Source organism: Malus sylvestris, chromosome 5, assembly GCF_916048215.2.
Source record: "Malus sylvestris chromosome 5, drMalSylv7.2, whole genome shotgun sequence".
NCBI lineage: Eukaryota > Viridiplantae > Streptophyta > Magnoliopsida > Rosales > Rosaceae > Malus > Malus sylvestris.
In genome coordinates, this window is record NC_062264.1 from 33,754,593 (window position 1) to 33,773,431 (window position 18,839).

At 35.1% G+C, this 18,839-nt stretch overlaps 2 protein-coding genes and 1 long non-coding RNA gene across 4 annotated transcripts; 1 reads left to right on the forward strand and 2 right to left on the reverse strand.

Moving 5' to 3' along the window:
- Window positions 1–75: 75 nt before the first annotated feature.
- Window positions 76–2,502, reverse strand: LOC126623144 (uncharacterized). The gene is made up of 4 exons (XM_050291930.1): window positions 2,448–2,502; window positions 1,749–2,403; window positions 1,006–1,526; window positions 76–857 (listed from the first exon to the last, which is right to left on the reverse strand). The coding sequence occupies exons 2-4, from the start codon at window positions 2,380–2,382 to the stop codon at window positions 555–557; spliced, it is 1,458 nt and encodes a 485-aa protein (XP_050147887.1). The 5' UTR covers window positions 2,383–2,403; window positions 2,448–2,502; the 3' UTR covers window positions 76–554.
- Window positions 76–18,511, reverse strand: LOC126623141 (ankyrin repeat-containing protein ITN1-like). 2 transcript variants are annotated; one of them, XM_050291928.1, is made up of 4 exons: window positions 17,882–18,511; window positions 17,055–17,584; window positions 16,222–16,881; window positions 76–215 (listed from the first exon to the last, which is right to left on the reverse strand). In XM_050291928.1, exons 1-4 carry the CDS (start codon window positions 18,507–18,509, stop codon window positions 195–197), a joined length of 1,839 nt encoding a protein of 612 aa, XP_050147885.1. In that variant the 5' UTR covers window positions 18,510–18,511; the 3' UTR covers window positions 76–194. The 2 variants fall into 2 exon arrangements, with proteins under 2 accessions (XP_050147885.1, XP_050147884.1); XM_050291927.1 differs by lacking the exon at window positions 76–215 and having other exon boundaries at window positions 16,049–16,881.
- LOC126623159 (uncharacterized) lies at window positions 8,678–11,458 on the forward strand. The gene is made up of 2 exons (XR_007623655.1): window positions 8,678–8,762; window positions 11,245–11,458. It is a non-coding gene; the product is annotated as an uncharacterized LOC126623159 (long non-coding RNA).
- Window positions 18,512–18,839: the final 328 nt, after the last annotated feature.

The following is an 18,839-nucleotide window of genomic DNA, read 5'->3' on the forward strand; positions in this document are numbered from 1 at the left end:
AGCTATTTTTTTTAGGATTATAATTCTTGATTCCACTAATTTTGGAATGGTAACGACGGTCAATGTAATAGAAAATTGGAAAGTAATATAGTTACATTCATTATTGTTGAAAAGTATAAATTATTTTTAAATTGAAACCAAACAACTCCCCAACATTTCCATAAATACCAATTACTTGTAACTTCCAGGAGCCATTAAATTACGTGGTTCCGGAAGTCGTGGATCCTTCTTTTCCGCATGATTATTTGAAATAGAGGCTTCGCAACCGAGATGCCAACTAGTGCGCCTACAATTCCACCAATAAGCTGGAGCGTAATAGAAACAACGGTTCCGTCGCCGTACAAAACATATTTGACCGTACTTTGCGCGGGCCGCTTGGGCTCCACTGCCATCAGGGCTGCAATAAATGCTATCACCATTCCAGCAATGGAAAAATTAATAAGAGACGCGGGAGTTGGTAGGACAGATATCGGATTGGATTCAATATATATCGCAGACACTGAGAGTGCGAAGGATAGCCCGTTAAAACCCGAAAATACTTTGTAAGCTGCTTTTTATCTTAAAACTGATGTTCCATCTTCTTTAAACCCTCCAGGCGGGTTGATAAGGGCTGTAAATGTAACGGTTGCAATGAAGGTCGCTACCATAAGTTTCGCATCATTTCTATTGAAGGTCGGACCCGAATAAGCCTGCAAGTTTTCTCTCGTATTTGTAGTATTGACTAGCGTCTCAGACGTACTGCTCTCCTCTTGGGATTCAAATTTCTTGAACTCCTGCTTGATTTCTTGTTGAAAATGTGGCACGGGAACGACAATGTCTCCATGGTATTTGAAAAAATTGCGACTTTCTATGATTTCCTAAAACATAAATAAAGTACTACACTTTTAATAAACATATACAGGACTTAAAAACAAAAAGGTAACGAATTTGGATTAAGATATGTTCTGCCTTTGATAGAGAGTTCAAAGTTGAAATCCAAGGGAAATAAATAAAAGATTTGCATACCTTTCTTCCCGTGTTCTTGGCGAGCAAAATGTCGCTAACTTGCAAAAATTCTTTATTGATAGCAGTTCTGTTCAACCTACTGTCTCTCCTTAAAATAGCAACAATTTTACTATTTTTGTGAATAGCAGCTAGATGCCAAGGAGTGTTTCCATCGTTATCTGCTTTGTTTATAAGTCTCGCAAGCTTAGGCGTCTTCAAAACGTACTTCACAACATCTATTTTTTCACCTAAAACTGCTGCATGTAGAGCTGTTTGGCCTTTCTGAGTGACACAATCGCAAATATCAGGACAACGTCGAATCAACTCGTCAATAATTTTGGTATGCCCTGCATATGCCGCGACGTGGAGAGCTGACATTCCAATTTTGTCTGGGATGTAACAAGCAGAGTTAGAATTTTGAATCAGTAGTTCAGCTGCTTTATGGTTCCCTTTCAGTGATGCGTAGTGTAATGGAGTCCACCCTATTTCATCAACTTCTTTGATTATCCCAGGATTTCTGGAAACCATAGATTGCACAATTCCTAAAATGTTGATATAGAAAAAATTAGAAATTTTTCTGTGGAATCAAGTATAAACATGAAATAAGGCATACCAACTAAAAAGTCTCCTAAGAAGGACCTTGCTTAGCGGTAGCTGGACTGAGATTCATATCTCAGTTTTATGGATCATGTTCCAGTTATATGTCGATGGGATTCCATGCATAAGAAGGGTCTAGGACTAAGTAGTGTCATGAAGTTAATTACCTTTGTTGGCAAAGGATTCTCGGGTGGCTGCTGCGTGCAAAGCTGTCACACCATTTGTTCCCTGAAAAGAAGGAGACAAAAGAGCGGGAATCTCGTTTAAAATATAATCGGCAATGCTGGTAGACCCGGCTCTAACAGCGAGGAACAAGGGTGATTCCTTGATGCTGTAACATGAACAGCACAATTCAGGATCAGCTCTCATCAAAAGCTTCACTACTCCAGCATGATTGTATCGAACAGCAACATGCAAAGCTGTATCCATTTCCAAATTAGTCATCCGGAGTAGCTTTTTGTAAGCCTCACCGTCAATTGGTACCTCTTCTGAATCAACTCCTTCAATAGGTAGCGATATTGTGTGGTCAATGAGGAACTTTACTACTTCATCACATCCTACTCTTGCAGCAACATGTAGAGGAGTTTCGCCATTCTTGTTGGTGGCCCAAAACCGGGGAGATTCGTGATGTATTTTCACTTCTTTGATGAAGTTTATTTGCTTGAATTCAGCTGCAATGTGAAGAATATTGTTCTCTTCAGGTGTTTTATGAAAGAGATCAGCTGTTAGACGACCGTCTCTAATTTTTTCCAAGAAGCTAACATCGCCAGTTGCAGCTGCTTCATAAAGAGAGGGATTCATGCCTTCCTCCTCTCTCTCTCTCTCTCTCAGATTTCCTATAAAGTACGAAGTTGAAATAAAAGCACAACGCAAATTGCAATGGAGGATTTGTGAACAATGTGTGATCACTTATAGGAGGCGACCAGCAATTCCTAAATCCAATTGGATGACAAGCAGGCATATATATAGATATACTAATAGTCAACAATAAGATATCATATAATGCTGATAAACTGATAATTTGCTGATTTTTAATTAAGATTCTAAAAGACGCTAGGTGCTAGTTGGGGGGGTAGGATGGGGCGTAGCACCTAGACAGCTAGGTGGAATTAAATAAATCTATTACATTTCGTGTAAACAAATGTGTTTATGCTTAAAATATATATAATTTTATCATAAACAACAAAATAGAATGACATATACATTATGAAGTATGGGAACATAATAAAAACCTGGGGAACAAGTGTATAATGTGTGTTCATTTCATTTATGTATTCAACAAGTCTCTTACAATTTATTGAAGAAAAAAATGCAAAATGAAAGTTATATATTTTCTCTCTAAGTGAGTCGACACCTAGACGGGTGCCTAGGCGGTCTAAGCGTCCTTTCTTAATTTCATACACCTAGGCATTAATTGAGGCAATGACTAGCCGCGGCGCTAGGCGGGGATTTTTAGAATGTTTTTATACGAAGTTGTCCTTTATTTTAGGACGTTGTTATTAGTACTTCAAAAATCTCATTTTGCATTCCAAAATTTTTGTAATTTTTTTTTTTGAACAAACGATATTATCTCAATAAGAGGGTGGGCTTAGCCTCACAATGAGTTAGCAATAATGTTGTTCAAACTTGCTTTTAGTGAGAATCGAACCTAAGACCTCTCACTTACAAGTGAAGAGGAATACCACTAGACCACAATACTAAGTGGCTTTCAAAGGAAAAAAAAAACTTTCTATAATTAGAAGAAAAAAAAATACATTTGTGAGAAGATGATAATTTGGAGTGCTAATAACAGTTCTATTATTTTATTAATGTACGCTTATTGATCGACATGGTAACAAATCTAAATTTAGAAATACTTGATAATATTAATCAAAAAATATAAAATAAACCTTGTCTTTTGCAAAGAAAAATATGTTATTATCATTTTTTTTTAATCATAGCAAGTTGACATGTTATGATACTTATTCATTTTTATTAATTGAGTAATGTTACACTTATCATATTTTTCATATCACATTAATCTAAAGATGAAAGGAGTAGTATCAAGTAAGCCTAGTTGGGAGTTAGACCCCATACTTGGCGTACAAATTAATTTAAGGATCAAATCAACAGTATCAAGTAAGCTTAGCTGGGACCTGGCAATTTAGAAGCCATACTTTGTACAAATTAATCTAAGGATCAAATGAGCAGTATCAACTAAGCCTAGCTGGGACCTGGGAATTTACAAGCCAAACTTTGCCTACAAATTAATCTAAAGATCAAATGAGCAGTATCAAGTAAGCCTAGCAGGGAGTTAGAAGCCATACTTTGCGTACAAATTAATTTAAGGATCAAAGCAGCGGTATCAAGTAAGTCTACTAAAATGACAAAAAATACAATCAATAATATACAATGAACCAAAATTATTTGACAAAAAATGAGGGTATTTTTGTCATTTTATCCTTATTTAGTGAAGATTTTTTTCGAAATGACCAAAATGATTGATGGTAGACAAACTCAAGACCACTTTTATTAATTTCAAATCTAATGGATCAAAGTTAGATATGCTAACTTGAGGGACCATTTTGGGGGAAAAAAACTTTTTTATAATTGCTCAAGTGGCACTACCCTTCCAAAAACATCGAAACAAGGGATTCATTTCCTCCGATGATCTTGTTATATTATACCTATACTAAAATCCAAGCAAGAAAGCATTGTTCATTAACAGTGTACGGATTGTTCTGCCCTCCAATTCCTTTGTGTTTTGTTATTTTATTTCCTGTTTGTACAACAAAAAGATAAATTTATCCTTTCAGTCCTAGCGTCTATCATCAACTTTGGATTCTTTTCGTATTGCCTGCTTTGTACAGCGAAAGGACTGCTTGGTCCTAGCTCGGCAAGGCATTAGGCGGGGATTTTTAGAATGTTTTTAATACGAAGTTCTCTTTTATTTTAGGGCGTTGTCATTAGCATTCCAAAAATCTCATTTTGCATTCCATATTTTCTATAAAAAAAATTTTGAACAAACGATATTATCTCACTAAGGGGGTGGGCTTAGCCTCACAATGAGCTAGCAATAATGTTGTCAAACTCGCCTTTAGTGAGAATCGAACCTAAAACCTCTCACTTATAAGTGAAGAAGAATACTACTAGACTACAGTACTAAGTGGCTTTCAAAGCAAAAATAAAACTTTCTATAATTAGAAGAAAAAATATACATTTGTGAGAAGATGATAGTTTAGAGTGCTAATAACAGTTCTCTTATTTTATTGATGTACACTTATTGATTGACATGGTAACAAATCTAAGTTTAGAAATAGTTGACAATATTAATCAAAGTAGTAAAAAGGAAAACCTATCTTTTGCAAAGAAAAATATTTTATTACCATTTTTTTAATAATAGCAAGTTGACATGTTATGATACTTATTCATTTTTTATTCATTGAGTAATGTTACGCTTACCTTATTTTTCTTATCATATTAATCTAAAGATCAAAGCAGTAGTATCAAGTAAGCTTAGTTGGGATGGGAATTTAGAAGCCAGACGTTGCCTACAAATTAATCTAAGGATCAAATGAGCAATATCAAGTAATCATAGTTGGGACCTGGAAATTTAGAAGCCAGACTTTGCCTGCAAATTAATCTAAGGATCAAATGAGCAATATCAAGTAAGTCCAGATAGGAGTTAGAAGCCATATTTTGCGTATAAATTAATTTAAGGATCAAAGCAGCATTATCAAGTAAGTCTACTAAAATGACAAAAATACGCTCAATAATCAACAATGGGCCAAAAATTATTTGACAAAAAATGCGGGTATTTTTGTCATTTTATCCTTATTTAGTGGAGATTTTTCACGGAATGATTAAAATGATTAATGGTAGACAAACTTAGGACCACTTTTATTAATTTCAAATCTTATGGATCAAAGTTAGTTATGCTAACATGAGGAACCATTTTGGCAAAAAAGAACTTTTTTTTATAATTGCTCAAGTGGCACTACCCCTTCCAAAAACATTGAAACAAGGGATTCATCTCCTCCGAGGATATTGTTATATCATACCTATACTAAAATCCAAGCAAAAAAGTATTGTTCATTAACAATGTGCGGACTGTTCTACCCTCCAATTCCTTTGTGTTTTGTTATTTTATTTCTTGTTTGTACAACAAAATGACGAATGTATCCTTTCAATCCTAGTGTCGTCATCAGCTTTGGATTCTTTTCGTATTGCCTGCTTTGTACAGTGAAAGGACCGCTTAGTCCTTGCTCGGCAAGGCGCTAAGCGAGAATTTTTAGAATATTTTTAATGAAGTTGTCCTTTATTTTAGGGCGTTGTTATTGGCACTAAAAAAAAATCTCATTTTGCATTCCAAACTTTCTATAAATTTTTTTTTAACAAACGATATTATCTCACTAAGGGGGTGGGGTTAGCCTCACAATGGGCTGGCAATAATGTTGTCAAACTCGCCTTTAGTGAGAATCAAACCTAAGACCTCTCACTTACAAGTGAAGAGAAATATCATTATACCACGGTATTAAGTGGCTTTTCAAAGGAAAAAAGATAACTTTCTATAATTAGAAAAAAAAAAATACATTTGTGAGAAGATGATAATTTTGAGTACTAATAACAGTTCTCTTATTTTATTGATGTACGCTTATTGATCGACATGGTAACAAATCTAAATTTAGAAATACTTGACAATATTAATCAAAGTAGAAAAAAAAACCTGTCTTTTGCAAAGAAAAATATGTTATTACCATTTTTTTTATAATAGCAAGTTGACATGTTAATGATACTTATTCATTTTTATTAATTGAGGAATGTTACGCTTACTTTATTTTTCATATCACATTAATCTAAAAATCAAAGCAACAGTATCAAGTAAGCTTAGCTGAGATGGGAATTTAGAAGCCAGCGTTGCCTACAAATTAATCTAAGGATCAAATGAGCAGTATCAAGTAATCATAGCTGGGACCTGGAAATTTAGAAGCCAAACTTTGCCTACAAATTAATCTAACGATCAAATGAGCAGTATCAAGTAAGCCCAGATGGGAGTTAGAAGCCATATTTTGCGTATAAATTAAGTTAAGGATCAAAGCAGCCGTATCAAGTAAGTATACTAAAATGACAAAAATACGCTCAATAATAAACCATGGGCCAAAAATTATTTGACAAAAAATGAGGGTATTTTTGCAAAGAAAAATATGTTATTACCATTTTTTTAATAATAGCAAGTTGACATGTTATGATACTTATTCATTTTTATTAATTGAGTAATGTTATACTTACCCTATTTTTCATATCACATTAATCTAAAGATCAAAGGAGCATTATCAAGTAAGCTTAGATGGGAGTGAGATGTAAGATCCCACATCGTCTAGGGATGAAGATCATGTAAGCCTTATATGTACATTCCCATCTCTACCTAGCATGAGGCTTTTTGGGAGCTCATTGGCTTCGGATTCCGTAGGAACTCTGAAGTTAAGCGAGAAATGGGACAAAGCATTCCCAGGATGGGTGACCCACTGGGAAGTTCTGCTCTCTTGAGTTCCCAGAAACAAAACCGTAAGGGCATGGTCGGGGCCCAAAGTGGACAATATCGTGCTAGTCGAGCACGAGATGTGGTGGGAGCTCAAGGCGGGGTGTGACAATTTGGTATCAGAGCCACTCCCTCTTTACGCAGTGCACAAGGCTCCCGCTTTACGCAGGGTCTGGAAGAGGTGAATGTCGGCTAGCCTTACCCCCATTTTATGGAGAGGCTGCTCCCAAGTCTCGAACCCGAAACCTACCGCTCATGGGCGAAGGCACTTGCCATCGCACCAAGTGCGACCTCTATTGGAACCAAACTTAGTTGGTGCTAAAAATGTATAGAGCCTTTAACTATACCATGAATGCAATGTTAGCCAATAAATAATTATAAAAGTAACTTTGTCATGGGCTATAATCATATCCAGCATCGTTCCATGATGATTCTTACCAACCTTTAAAATCAAATTTAGCATCAGTATGTTTGACCTCTCTGTTTCAATCTCAACCACTAGCAGCTACAATTTTGTATTAATCACCGTTATCGATTGTTTATAACATATGATCATCAGATCCCAATATGTCGACCGTCGTTTTCCCTACCTTATCGTATGTGAAACGATTATATTTGCACTCACTTTTATTCATTGGAAACAGTATTTGTGTCTCTCCGTATCCAAATCCTTGGTGCAAAATGTTTTCAATTTGAATCTGTTTCAGCTTCCTATAGCCAAATTGGAATCAATCTGAAAGAAATGCGTCTATTCGCGGTCTTCAAGCTATAACATTGATCACTCTCAAGTTTTAATTTCTTTTTCAACATTTTTTCCTTTTGCATTTCTAAAAAACAAACCTTTATTCAATATATACTGATACGGTCACTTATAGCATAAAAAAACTTCATCTTTTTTGTCAATATTTAAGTTTTTCTTATTTTTCTTCATGAACCAGGTCAGCCCATAACTCTGTAACCATCCACGTATAGAACTTATCCATTTTTATCATTGTGGTATCAATACAAATTTACTCTTATTTTTTGAGGTGGGATTGGTCTTAAAACACAGGAACCAGAATTTAAATGATCCCATTGTTCTGTACACAAAAATTCCATCGACCCATAAACCTTACTTGGAAAACAAACGTATTTACCTGTTTTTTTTTCCTGCTTCTCCTTAGTTTTTACCTATTTCATTTTTTTTTCGCATCATTCTCTCTTTCATGATTAGGTTTAGCACGCAGTGTTTAAACCTCTTAAACCCTGTTCGTTTTAAGTGTTTGCTTCATTATTTAACATTCATTTGGATTTGTGATTGATATCAACTTGGTCAGGTTTTCATTACTTGCAAAGCATCTATAGAGTAATCCCTTTAAACTGTGTCAATTTTTCAATGAAAAATCTTGAGAACCTTATTCAGTATTTGGCGATTAGATGAAACATCAACATAATTTCCCTCGCTTTGACTGATTCTCTGTGATTAAAGTCCGGGAAAATACAGTGAAAAAGATGCAACTTTTTTATGGGATTGACAATTTTCGGTTTTGTTTTGGCTAAAAAAGAATTAGTGTTACTTATTAAGTTGAGTTAACAAATTTGTAGGATGCAACAGAGAACATAGAGCAAGTTTTCAAACGAGTTAAGAAGATCCAGCTGAAAGAGCATACAAGATAGAGAACTGGTATGCTGCTTTGTTTTTGTGTTGGATTTTGATGTTTAGGTTCTGCTGCTCAGTAGACTTTATAGTGTTCTAATTCTGTTTTGTAAATGTGCTAAAAGATTGGACATGTTATTGAATATTAGCCATGTAGTTTGAATTGGATATGTGATTGAATATTAGGTATTTAGTTTGAATTGATTTGGATATGTGGTTTATTGAATTGGAATTTGGATATGTGCTAATTTGAATTGGAATTTGGATATGTGCTAATTTGAATTGGATATGTTGAATTAGAGATGTGCTACTTTGAATTGGATAGGTTGAATTGGAGTGTGCTATATTTATAAATGATGAACTGATGGTTACATAACACACCCGCACACACTCACCAGTCATCACATACTTTGGGGCTGCATAACCATAGGTTCCCATAACTCGTGTCGAAACAAGAGTTTTATCACCCTCAAGACCATCTTTCGCAAGTTCGAAATCCAAAAGCTTGGCATTGTATATTTCCTACCCAAAGTTTCCCAAACTGTGTTCTCAAACCGCTGCATCGACATATCTTTCCAACTTCTAATGGTCTTTGGTGCTAGAACATCTTCTAACTTCATTCTAAAAAAATTGATTCATAAGTAAAGACACCTAAAAGCAGTTAAGTAAACAGTTTAATCAAGAAGCAATTCGGAAGTAGAACCAAATAAGCCACAGTCCAACTTTCGCACACCCTCCGGCGTAATTTAATATCAGAAACCATCTCCTGAATTCAAGTTTGCCTAGAGCTTCTAATTTTGTGTGCCCATCGTGTCTTTCTTGGTCTACAACCAAGGACTGATTAGTGAGAGCTTCAAAAATAGATAGTTATCACAAACAAACAATTGATCACAATGATGTTTTTTGTAATTTGGGTTTATAGTGCTTCTAAATGCTGTTTTTATTGAGTTTTCTGTGTTTGGTCGATTTGTTGTTTTGGATGGGTGTTGTGTTTTTTTTTCTTTCAGTTAGGAAACGGTGCCTTTCAGAGTTTGTAATTTTTTGTTGGGTTTTTTTCAAGCTGCTGTGTTAAAGGTATATGATGTGTTTTTTTTCTTTTCGTTTTATTCCTGCTGATTTGGGATGGTTTTTACATTGTATTTTTGTTATGAGTTTGTTGTCCCATTTTTGTGATGGACTTGGAATGAAATGGGATTGGAGGGTGATAAAAATTTGTAGCTAGCTAGGGAAAGGTCACAGTGTTCACATTTTGCAGGTGGGATATTAGGGTGAGGGAAAAATGGGAAAGAGAGCATGGAAGACAAATTTAGGATTAGAGATAGGAAACCTAATCAAAAGATTATGACACAGGAATGGGTTGGGTTAATTTGGATATTTTTTATATTTTTGACTGATTTGGGATTTTTTTTTTTTTTTTTTATGTGATTGCCAAGTCAGCTTGAAAGAGAGCAATAACCAAATTATTCGAAGATAGGTTCTCAACATAATTAGGGTTCACGCCTGTAGCTGATTTCCTTCTCCATGCATATATGGAAAGGGCCTGCTCATACTCTTTGTCAGTCAGGGATTTTGTCGAACATGTCCCGTGATTTCGGTAATTGAAATGTTGGCCAAACTGGATATTGTACTGACATTAATTTGCAAAAACAGTGTCTTAATGCTGTTAACGGTGTCTTCGTTTGGTTGAACACTATTATGCGATATGCTCTCCCTGTTTGTAAAGCAAAATAAACTGGTTGGAGTATCTTCTAATGGGCTCCTGCAATCTTATAATGTGCTCTTGCAATCTTTTTAATTACTCTGTTATTTCCTTTAGTTATAGGTATCTGACATTCTGTTTTATTTCTATGTATGTTGTTCCAATGGAATCAAGTGCCAAAATTATAATAAACATCCTTTAGTCAAGTTGGACACTTTTCCATATAATGTTTGGTTCAGGGATCCTTATACAAACATAATATTCTTATGTATTTCAATCAGACTTGACCCTCATGGTTTAATATGTGTAAACTGCAGCTTGGTTCTATTTCTTCAGTTTCGTATGGAAACAGACCACCTGTTTTTTTGCCTTTCAACAGTTGTGTTTCCAAAATTAGCTACTTGAACAAGTCCTTAACACTTTGTGTTTTAAATTACCTGTTGAACTAGCTACCTACACTGCAGGACACATATTATATGTGTGAACTATATGTTTCTTCTGTTTCTTAAGGTAACAAATTTTTTTTGGAAACCATCTCTTTCAAATCAAACACATACAGCTTCTTCCCACTCATTGTGCAATATGTTTATATGCCAACTCACTTAAATGTGTATAAAAGCAAAACAGCTTATCGTACTGGCCTCAGTCACTCATGTATCCCTCTGTTTGTTTGTAATTGTTTTAAGTTTATTCAACTTAAATGTGTTTTATCCATCCGATTACGTCTGAAACAGTTGGTTTGCACAACAACGTGCCGGTGTAATATCTGGTATATTCTAACCTGATATATTTTGTCTTTGTCAACTATAGGGGATGTGCCATGAACTTTCTAAGCTAGAGAACACAAATATCCATCGTTGCCGACGTGTATATAGAAACTTTGCTTATTGTCAACTTGCTTATTGTCAACGACTTCAACTGCAACGATCACTTCCATCATTTCTTTGCAGCTGCACTCAAGTCAACTTACACAAAATTGAAAACAGAACGACCAAGTTTTCAAATAATAATGCGTCATTAACAATGACTTATGTGTCACGTTAATATTAATGGCGATTGGTTTGATTTCAGTATTGTTACATTGAAGAATTCTTAGACGCAACGACTATTCTCCTTTTTGACGTATATGGCTGGTTTGGTATTGCTGTGCTTTGAAAAAAAACTGCTGTGAGAATAAGCGGCTGTGAAAAAAATCAGCAGAGTGTTTGGTAAACTTTTTTGTAAAAGTGCTTTGAAAAAAAAAGCAGTCTGATAGTGGGTCTTTTCATTAAAGGAGCACTGTAGCTCCGTGTGCTTTGAAAAAAAAGCCAGTTTTCCAAAGCTACAAATAGCAGCTTCAGCTTTTTCCTTTGATTTTAGCTTATTCTCACAGTAGCATCCAAAATAAGCCATTTTTTTCAGTTTACCAAACACTTAAAACCCTCACAGCTTTTTTTCATGGGTGTTTTTTTTTTTAAGCACCTCACTCCCAAATCACCCCTTAATCAGGTGTCACCACAAAACACGTATCGTTGACATTCTCAAACATAATCGAAAGTTCTGTACACTAGTAAATAAACAAATAATGAGTTCTCTCCCTCCCTCTCCATGCCTGCAGCTTACAGGAATATGACCTCTATGCTCATCCCATAGCTGAAGTACATACATCGTCATCAGCTTTTAGTAGCTGTTCTCGCCGCTGTACCAATTACATCATTGATCATGCAAGCATCAAAATTTTCATGTCACTGCTTAATTAGGTGCTTGTTTTAAATCATAGAGAGATTTAGTCAACTTAAATACTTTATTCTCTAGGCCAACTTCAACAAAACCTTCGGGTTGGTCCATATAGATTTCTTCACCTAAATCTCCTTTAAAAAAAATTGGTTTCGCTCCATTTGATGAATAATCAAATCATGAATAGAAGTAATAGCAATAAGCAATCTAATGGATGTTGCTCTAGTAACTGGAGAAAAAGTATCAATCAGTTTTTTGTTTAAAGCCCTTTTTAACAAGTCTGGCTTTAAATTTTTCCATAATTCCATCTAGTTAGAGTTTCTTCCTAGGGACACATTTGCAACCTATTGTTTTACAACCTGGTGGTGAATTCTACCAATTTCCAAGTATTATTTGAAATTTGTGATTCGCTTTCATCATTAATAGTTTTTTTTTTCCTGAAAATAGCATCAGATGAAAAAACATCTTTCAAAGTAGTGGATTTTCCTCAACATTATAAATAAAATCATTTGGGCCAAAACTTTCTTGAATTCTAGCTCTTTTACTTCTTCTTGGTTCAATCTCAATATTTTTTCATCCTAAAAATTAGGAGTAGAAGAAGAAAGTTCATATAGGTTATTTTATTGACCTCCACTATTTTTAGATTAAAAGAAAATTTTTATTCATGAAAGATAGCATCACTTGATTCCATAATCACATTATTTTCAATAGCAAAAAATCTACAAGTTGTACTGTTTAAAGCAAATGAAAAGCACAAGTAGTAGCTTTATCACCCAATTTATGCCTTTTTGGATCAATTAAACTTACAAAGGTTAAACAACCTCACACTTCTATATATACAATTTGGTTTACGGCTTGCCCATACATCAAAAGGTGTAATTTTTTATTTTCTTGTGTAGCCCCCTGTTCAACGCATAATAACCAGTTCAAAGAGCTTCACCTCAAAAATTAGAAGGAGCACCTAAATCAATTAGCATAGCATTTGTCATATCAATCAAAGTTCTATTTTTCCTTTCCGCTATGCCATCAGGTGCAGGAGAATATGGTGGTGTAGTTTCATGTATTATTCCTAAAAATTGTACAAAGGAATTAAACTCAGAAGACTCATATTCTCTCCCTGTTACTTTGAAGTTTTTAAAATTTTCTTCCTAGCTGATTTCAACTTCTAAGAGGGACTCTACAAATTCACTAAATGAATCACTTTTATTTTTTTACCAAATAAACTTAAGTATATTTGAAAAAAAAATTCTTCAATAAAAGTGAAAATATCTATCTCATCCATGAGTTAAAATTCCTTCAAACTCACAAATAACAGTATGAATTAATTCTGAAAATTCATAATTTCTTTCAAAATTTTTATGAAGCATTTTAGTGATTTTACAACTTTCATATTTTTCAAAGTCTTTTTTCACGATTGGAATTAGTAGAGGGAAGGATCTGATCTCAAGAAACGAACATCTCCGGATGTTGCCGTCTTGTAGAGGGAAGGATCCATGGCATGAACGCTTCTCTCTCTCAACTTTTAATAATCAAATTAGACACCGGTTAATGGACAAAAATGAAGAACCACAAAATATTAAGTATGGACCGGTGGTTTAATCTCTCTATCTCAGCTTGTCTTGTCTTGCAGTTAAGTCAACTAATCAAATTAAGAAGTAGCCAAGAAACCCGCGGTTATATTAAAAATCTCACACGGTTTGTGACCTTCAACTTCAATTTCATGCATTGACGTTAGGAAAAATAAGATAAAAAAACTTACTGCTTAAAATCTTTCATAAGTCACACGGTATGTCCTCCTTAACTACAGTCATATAGCTTAATATGAAGGTCTTTATTAGGTGTTTTCTGATGGAGAAGATCGCACCGTTGGGTGATTTCCCTCTTGTTGCCCGATATACCCCAAGAAAATAGTTCACATGGGTGGCATATTGTCTTTTAAGACCGAAAGTTTGATGGCGTCGACCAAACGGACCAATGGTAAACGCTATGTTAAATTTAAGGATGTAAATTAACGAAATTTTTGTTCAAAATCGAATCCTAAACTCAGATGCAAGTTCATGAAGGAATCCTGAATTTTACTCCAATGCGTAATGTTACCACTAGAATAATGTAAATAGACGACATGTGCTATACACACTAATTAATTTAGTCCTTACATGACACCTTTAAGCTAAATACCGTCGTATAACAACATACTAAACGTTATAAAGTGATGGATATATGTAATACACGACAGCAATACACAAAGGTTGTTGGTACAGCCGGTTGTCGAATGCAAATATATATGACGGTGAAAAATCATTGTGGATTAACTTTAAGATAAAAGTAGGGATGGGCAAATACCTATTGATTATGGGTAACTGCGGTTATCCGCTCCTTTAAATTTGACGGTTACAGTTATGATTAACCGTTTAGATAAATAAACGATTATGAGTATAACCATTTATTCGTGAAATTTAAATGAGCGGTTATAGGTATTACCTGCGGTTATAAATGGGTACCCATTTAACCGTTTATTTTAATATATGTAAAACTAAAAAAAAAATTAGTTTCTAACAAAGTTTAGAATCCCAAGATATATTTGGTTATAAAGGGCCATAATATATATTAATATATATATATATATATATATATGCGTCACTTGAGAGAAAAATATAGTTGATAGAACGGGTCAATGTTTAATATATGTGATTGAATGTGCTAAAACATTAGAGTATTCGACAATTTTGTTTTGAAGTCTTTTGGAGATTTGGCCAATTCAAGATAATAATTACCTTGAGCTTTTAGAAACATGTTATTGTCGGCTGATGCGTACCTCTCTCTATATATATTAATTTAATTAGCCTCGAGTTTTCAATAAATATTTGACCCAAAAATTAGAAATCGATTAAATGGCTTGAATCGATGAACATATGTTTCTAAATAAAAATTCAAATATTATCAAATTAGCTTATTAGCAGACTGATGCGTACTTACAAATACACACACACACATACATACATACATACATATATATATATACACATACATACACACACATATACATACACACACACACACACACACACACACATATATATAACACACACATATACATACACACACACACACACACACGCACACACACATATATATATATACATACACACACATACACACACACACACACACACAAGAATATTAAATAACCTAATACCATGCATGATTCTTGTAATAGATTGACCGTCAAATAATTGGGAGACATCGCATATATTCATAAATAATATTGCCGTTAATACAAAAATACATGTTAAATGTACTTATAACGGTATTTAATTGTTAGAAAAAGAAAATTATGACAAATTTCTTTTTAATTTTCAAGTTGTTAAAAAAATAGGTAGACGAGTAAAAAAAAAGTAAACGGGTTAAAAACGGGTAAACGGTTACGCGGTTATGGTTAAATGGGTATGTAGTTATGGGTAAATGAGTATGCGGTTATGAGTATGTTAACCGTTTATAAACGGTTATGGGTATGGGAATACCTGTTTATGTAAATACCCAACGGGTAAATGGTTATGCGGGTAAAAGGTTAAACGGTTATGGGTAAATAACCGCGGTTATCCACCCGCCATAACCGTTGCCCATCCCTAGATAAAAGCCTAGATGTTTTAGGGTTTGATTGTTGTGTATTATTCTTCTCCATAGAGGTAAATATATATTTGTACAAGAGGTCCTATAATAGGAAATAAGTATCCCAATTATACAAGGAATCAATCACATAATTATATTCTTAAACTAAATGGTTGACTCACACCAACACTTTAAACTACGACACATTTGAGCACAACAACTTTGTGAAGACGGTTTTACACCGTCGTCTAGTTACTTTCTTTAGGATTATAATTCTTGATTCCACTGATTTTGGAATGGTAACGATGACCAATGATTCAATGTAATAGAAAACTGGAAAGTAATAATAGTTACATTCATCATTGTTGAAAAGTATAAATTGAAACCAAACAACCCCTAACATTTCCATAAATACAAATTACTTATAACTTCCAGGAGCCATTAAATTATGTGGTTCTGGAGGTCGTGGATCCTTCCTTTCCCCATGATTATTTGAAATAGAGACTTCGTAAAAGCGATGCCAGCTAGAGCGCCTACAATTACGCTACCAATAAGATTGAGGATAGTAGTAACACCGGTGTCGTCGCCGAACAAATAATATTTAACCATACTTTGCCCGGGCCGCTTGTGCTCCACTGCCGTCTGGGCTGCATTAAATGCAATCACCATTCCAGCAATGGAATAACTAATAAGACTCGCAGGTGTGGGTAGATGGGTAGATAGGACAGGTATCGGAGTGGTTTCATTAAATATCGCCAACACTGAGAGAGCGAAGGATACCGTGTTAAAAAACCAAAATACTTTGTAAGCTGCTATTTTTTCTAAAACTGGTGTTCCATCGTCTTTATACCCTCCAGGCGGGTTCATAACGGCCGTAAATGTAACGGTTGCAATGACCGTCGCTACCAGAAGTTTCGAATCATTTCTTTTGAAGGTCTGATCCGAATAAGCCTGCAAGTTTTCTCTCGTATTTGTAGTATTGACTGGTGTCTCAGAAGTACTGCTCTCCCCTTGGGATCCAAATTTCTCGAACTCCTGCTTGATTTTTTGTTGAAAATATGGCACGGGAACGACAATGTCTCTTCCCAGGTAGTTCAAAACATTGCGACTTTTTATGATTTCCTAAAACATAAATAAAGTACTACACTTTTAGTAAACATATACAGGACTTAAAAACAAAAAGGTAACGAATTTGGATTAAGATATGTTCTGCGTTTGATTCTCTCCAATATAAGAAAAGAAAATAGAGAGTTCAAAGTTGAAATCCAAGGGAAATAAATAAAAGATTTGCGTACCTTTCTTCCCGTGTTCTCGGCGAGCAAAATGTCGCTAACTTGCAATTTTTTTTTATTGATAGCAGTTCTGTTCAACCTACTGTCTCTCCTTAAAATAGCAACAATTTTACTATTTTTGCAAATAGCAGCTAGATGCCAAGGAGTGTTTCCATCATTATCTGCTTCGTTTATAAGTCTCGCAAGCTTAGGCGTCTTCAAAACGTACTTCACTACATTTATTTTTTCGCCTAAAACTGCTGCATGTAGAGCTGTTTGGCCCTTGTGATTGACCGAATCGCAAATATCAGGACAACGTCGAATCAACTCTTCAATTATTTGGGTGTGCCCTGCATATGCCGCGACGTGGAGAGCTGACATGCCAAGTTCATCTTCGATGTAACAAGCAAATTCGGAAGTTTTCGAATTTTGAATCAGTAGTTGAGCTGCTTTAAGGTTCCCTCTCAGTGATGCATAGTGTAATGGAGTCCACCCTATTTCATCACGAACTTCGATCATCCCAGGATTTTTGGTAACCATAGATTGCAAAATTCCTAAAATGTTGATATAGAAAAATTAGAAATTGTGTTGTGGGAATCAACTATATATATGAAAATAAGGCATACCAAATAACAAGTCCCTTAAGAAGGATCTTGCTCAACGGTAGCTGGACTGAGATGCATATCTCAATAATTAAGGGTATATTATCGACTGTCAATATGTCATACTCAATAACTAAGTTGATTATACAGTTGTCGATATGGATCATGCTCCAGCTATATGTTGATGGGATTCCGTGCATAAGAAGGGTCTAGTACGGTAGTACCAAGTAATGTCATGAAGTTAATTACCTTTCTTGGCAAAGAATATACGAGTGGCTGCTGCGTGCAAAGCGGTCACACCATTTGTTCCCTGAAAAGAAAGAGATTTATGATCCGGAGTCTTTTTTAAAATATAATCAGCAATGCTGGTAGACCCGGCTCTAACAGCTAGGAACAGGGGTGACTCCTTGGTGCTGTAAAATGAACAACACAATTCAGGATCAGCATTCAGCAAAATCTTCGCTACTCCAGCATGATTGTATCGGACAGCAACATGCAGTGCTGTATCCATTTCCAAATTAGGCATTCGGAGTAGCTTTTTGTAAGCTTCATCTTCAGTTGGTTCCTTTTCTGGATCAAGATCAGCTACTTCCATAGGTTCCGATTTTGTGTGTTCAATGAGGAACGTTACTACTTCACCACATCCTACTCTCGCAGCAACATGTAGAGGAGTTTCGCCATTCTTGTTGGTGGCCCAAAACCGGGGTGATTCGAGATTTTTTTTCACTTTTTTGAAAAACTTTATTTGCTTGAATTCAGCTGCAATGTGAAGAATATTGTTCTCTTTAGGTGTTTTCTGAAAGAGATCAGCTGTTGGATGTCCTTCGAAGAAGCCAACATCACCAGTTGCAGCTGCTTCATACAGAGAAGGATCCATGCTTCCACCTTTCTCTCAGATTTCCTATAAAGTATAAAGCTGAAATAAGAGCACAAATGCAAATTGCAATGGATGTGAACCATGTAGGTTCTCACTTATAGGAGGCGACTAACAATTCGGAAATGCTAATTTATTGCCAATTGCCTGCCCCAGTTGCAGCTGCCTCATACCAACAATTCGGAAATGCTAATTTATTGCCAATTGATTCCTTTTCTGGATCAACTCTAAATTATACTTAATTAGGCTCCCAAGTCGCCTCGAGTTATATTGGGGATGAGGGATGTTAATTCAAACTCGGACATTTTTTTCGTCTACTACTCCAACTTCCAT

Coding starts and splice junctions, on each gene's coding strand:
- LOC126623144 (XM_050291930.1), bottom strand. CDS start 2,382: ATGAATCCCTCTCTTTATGAAGCAGCTGCAACTGGCGATGTTAGCTTC. Junction 1,527..1,748: donor AGAATCCTTTGCCAACAAAG/GTAATTAACTTC, acceptor TCAACATTTTAG/GAATTGTGCAATCTATGGTT. Junction 858..1,005: donor CCAAGAACACGGGAAGAAAG/GTATGCAAATCT, acceptor TTTATGTTTTAG/GAAATCATAGAAAGTCGCAA.
- LOC126623141 (XM_050291928.1), bottom strand. CDS start 18,509: ATGGATCCTTCTCTGTATGAAGCAGCTGCAACTGGTGATGTTGGCTTC. Junction 17,585..17,881: donor TATATTCTTTGCCAAGAAAG/GTAATTAACTTC, acceptor TCAACATTTTAG/GAATTTTGCAATCTATGGTT. Junction 216..16,221: donor GGAAAGGAAGGATCCACGAC/CTCCAGAACCAC, acceptor AGGATCCACGAC/TTCCGGAACCACGTAATTTA.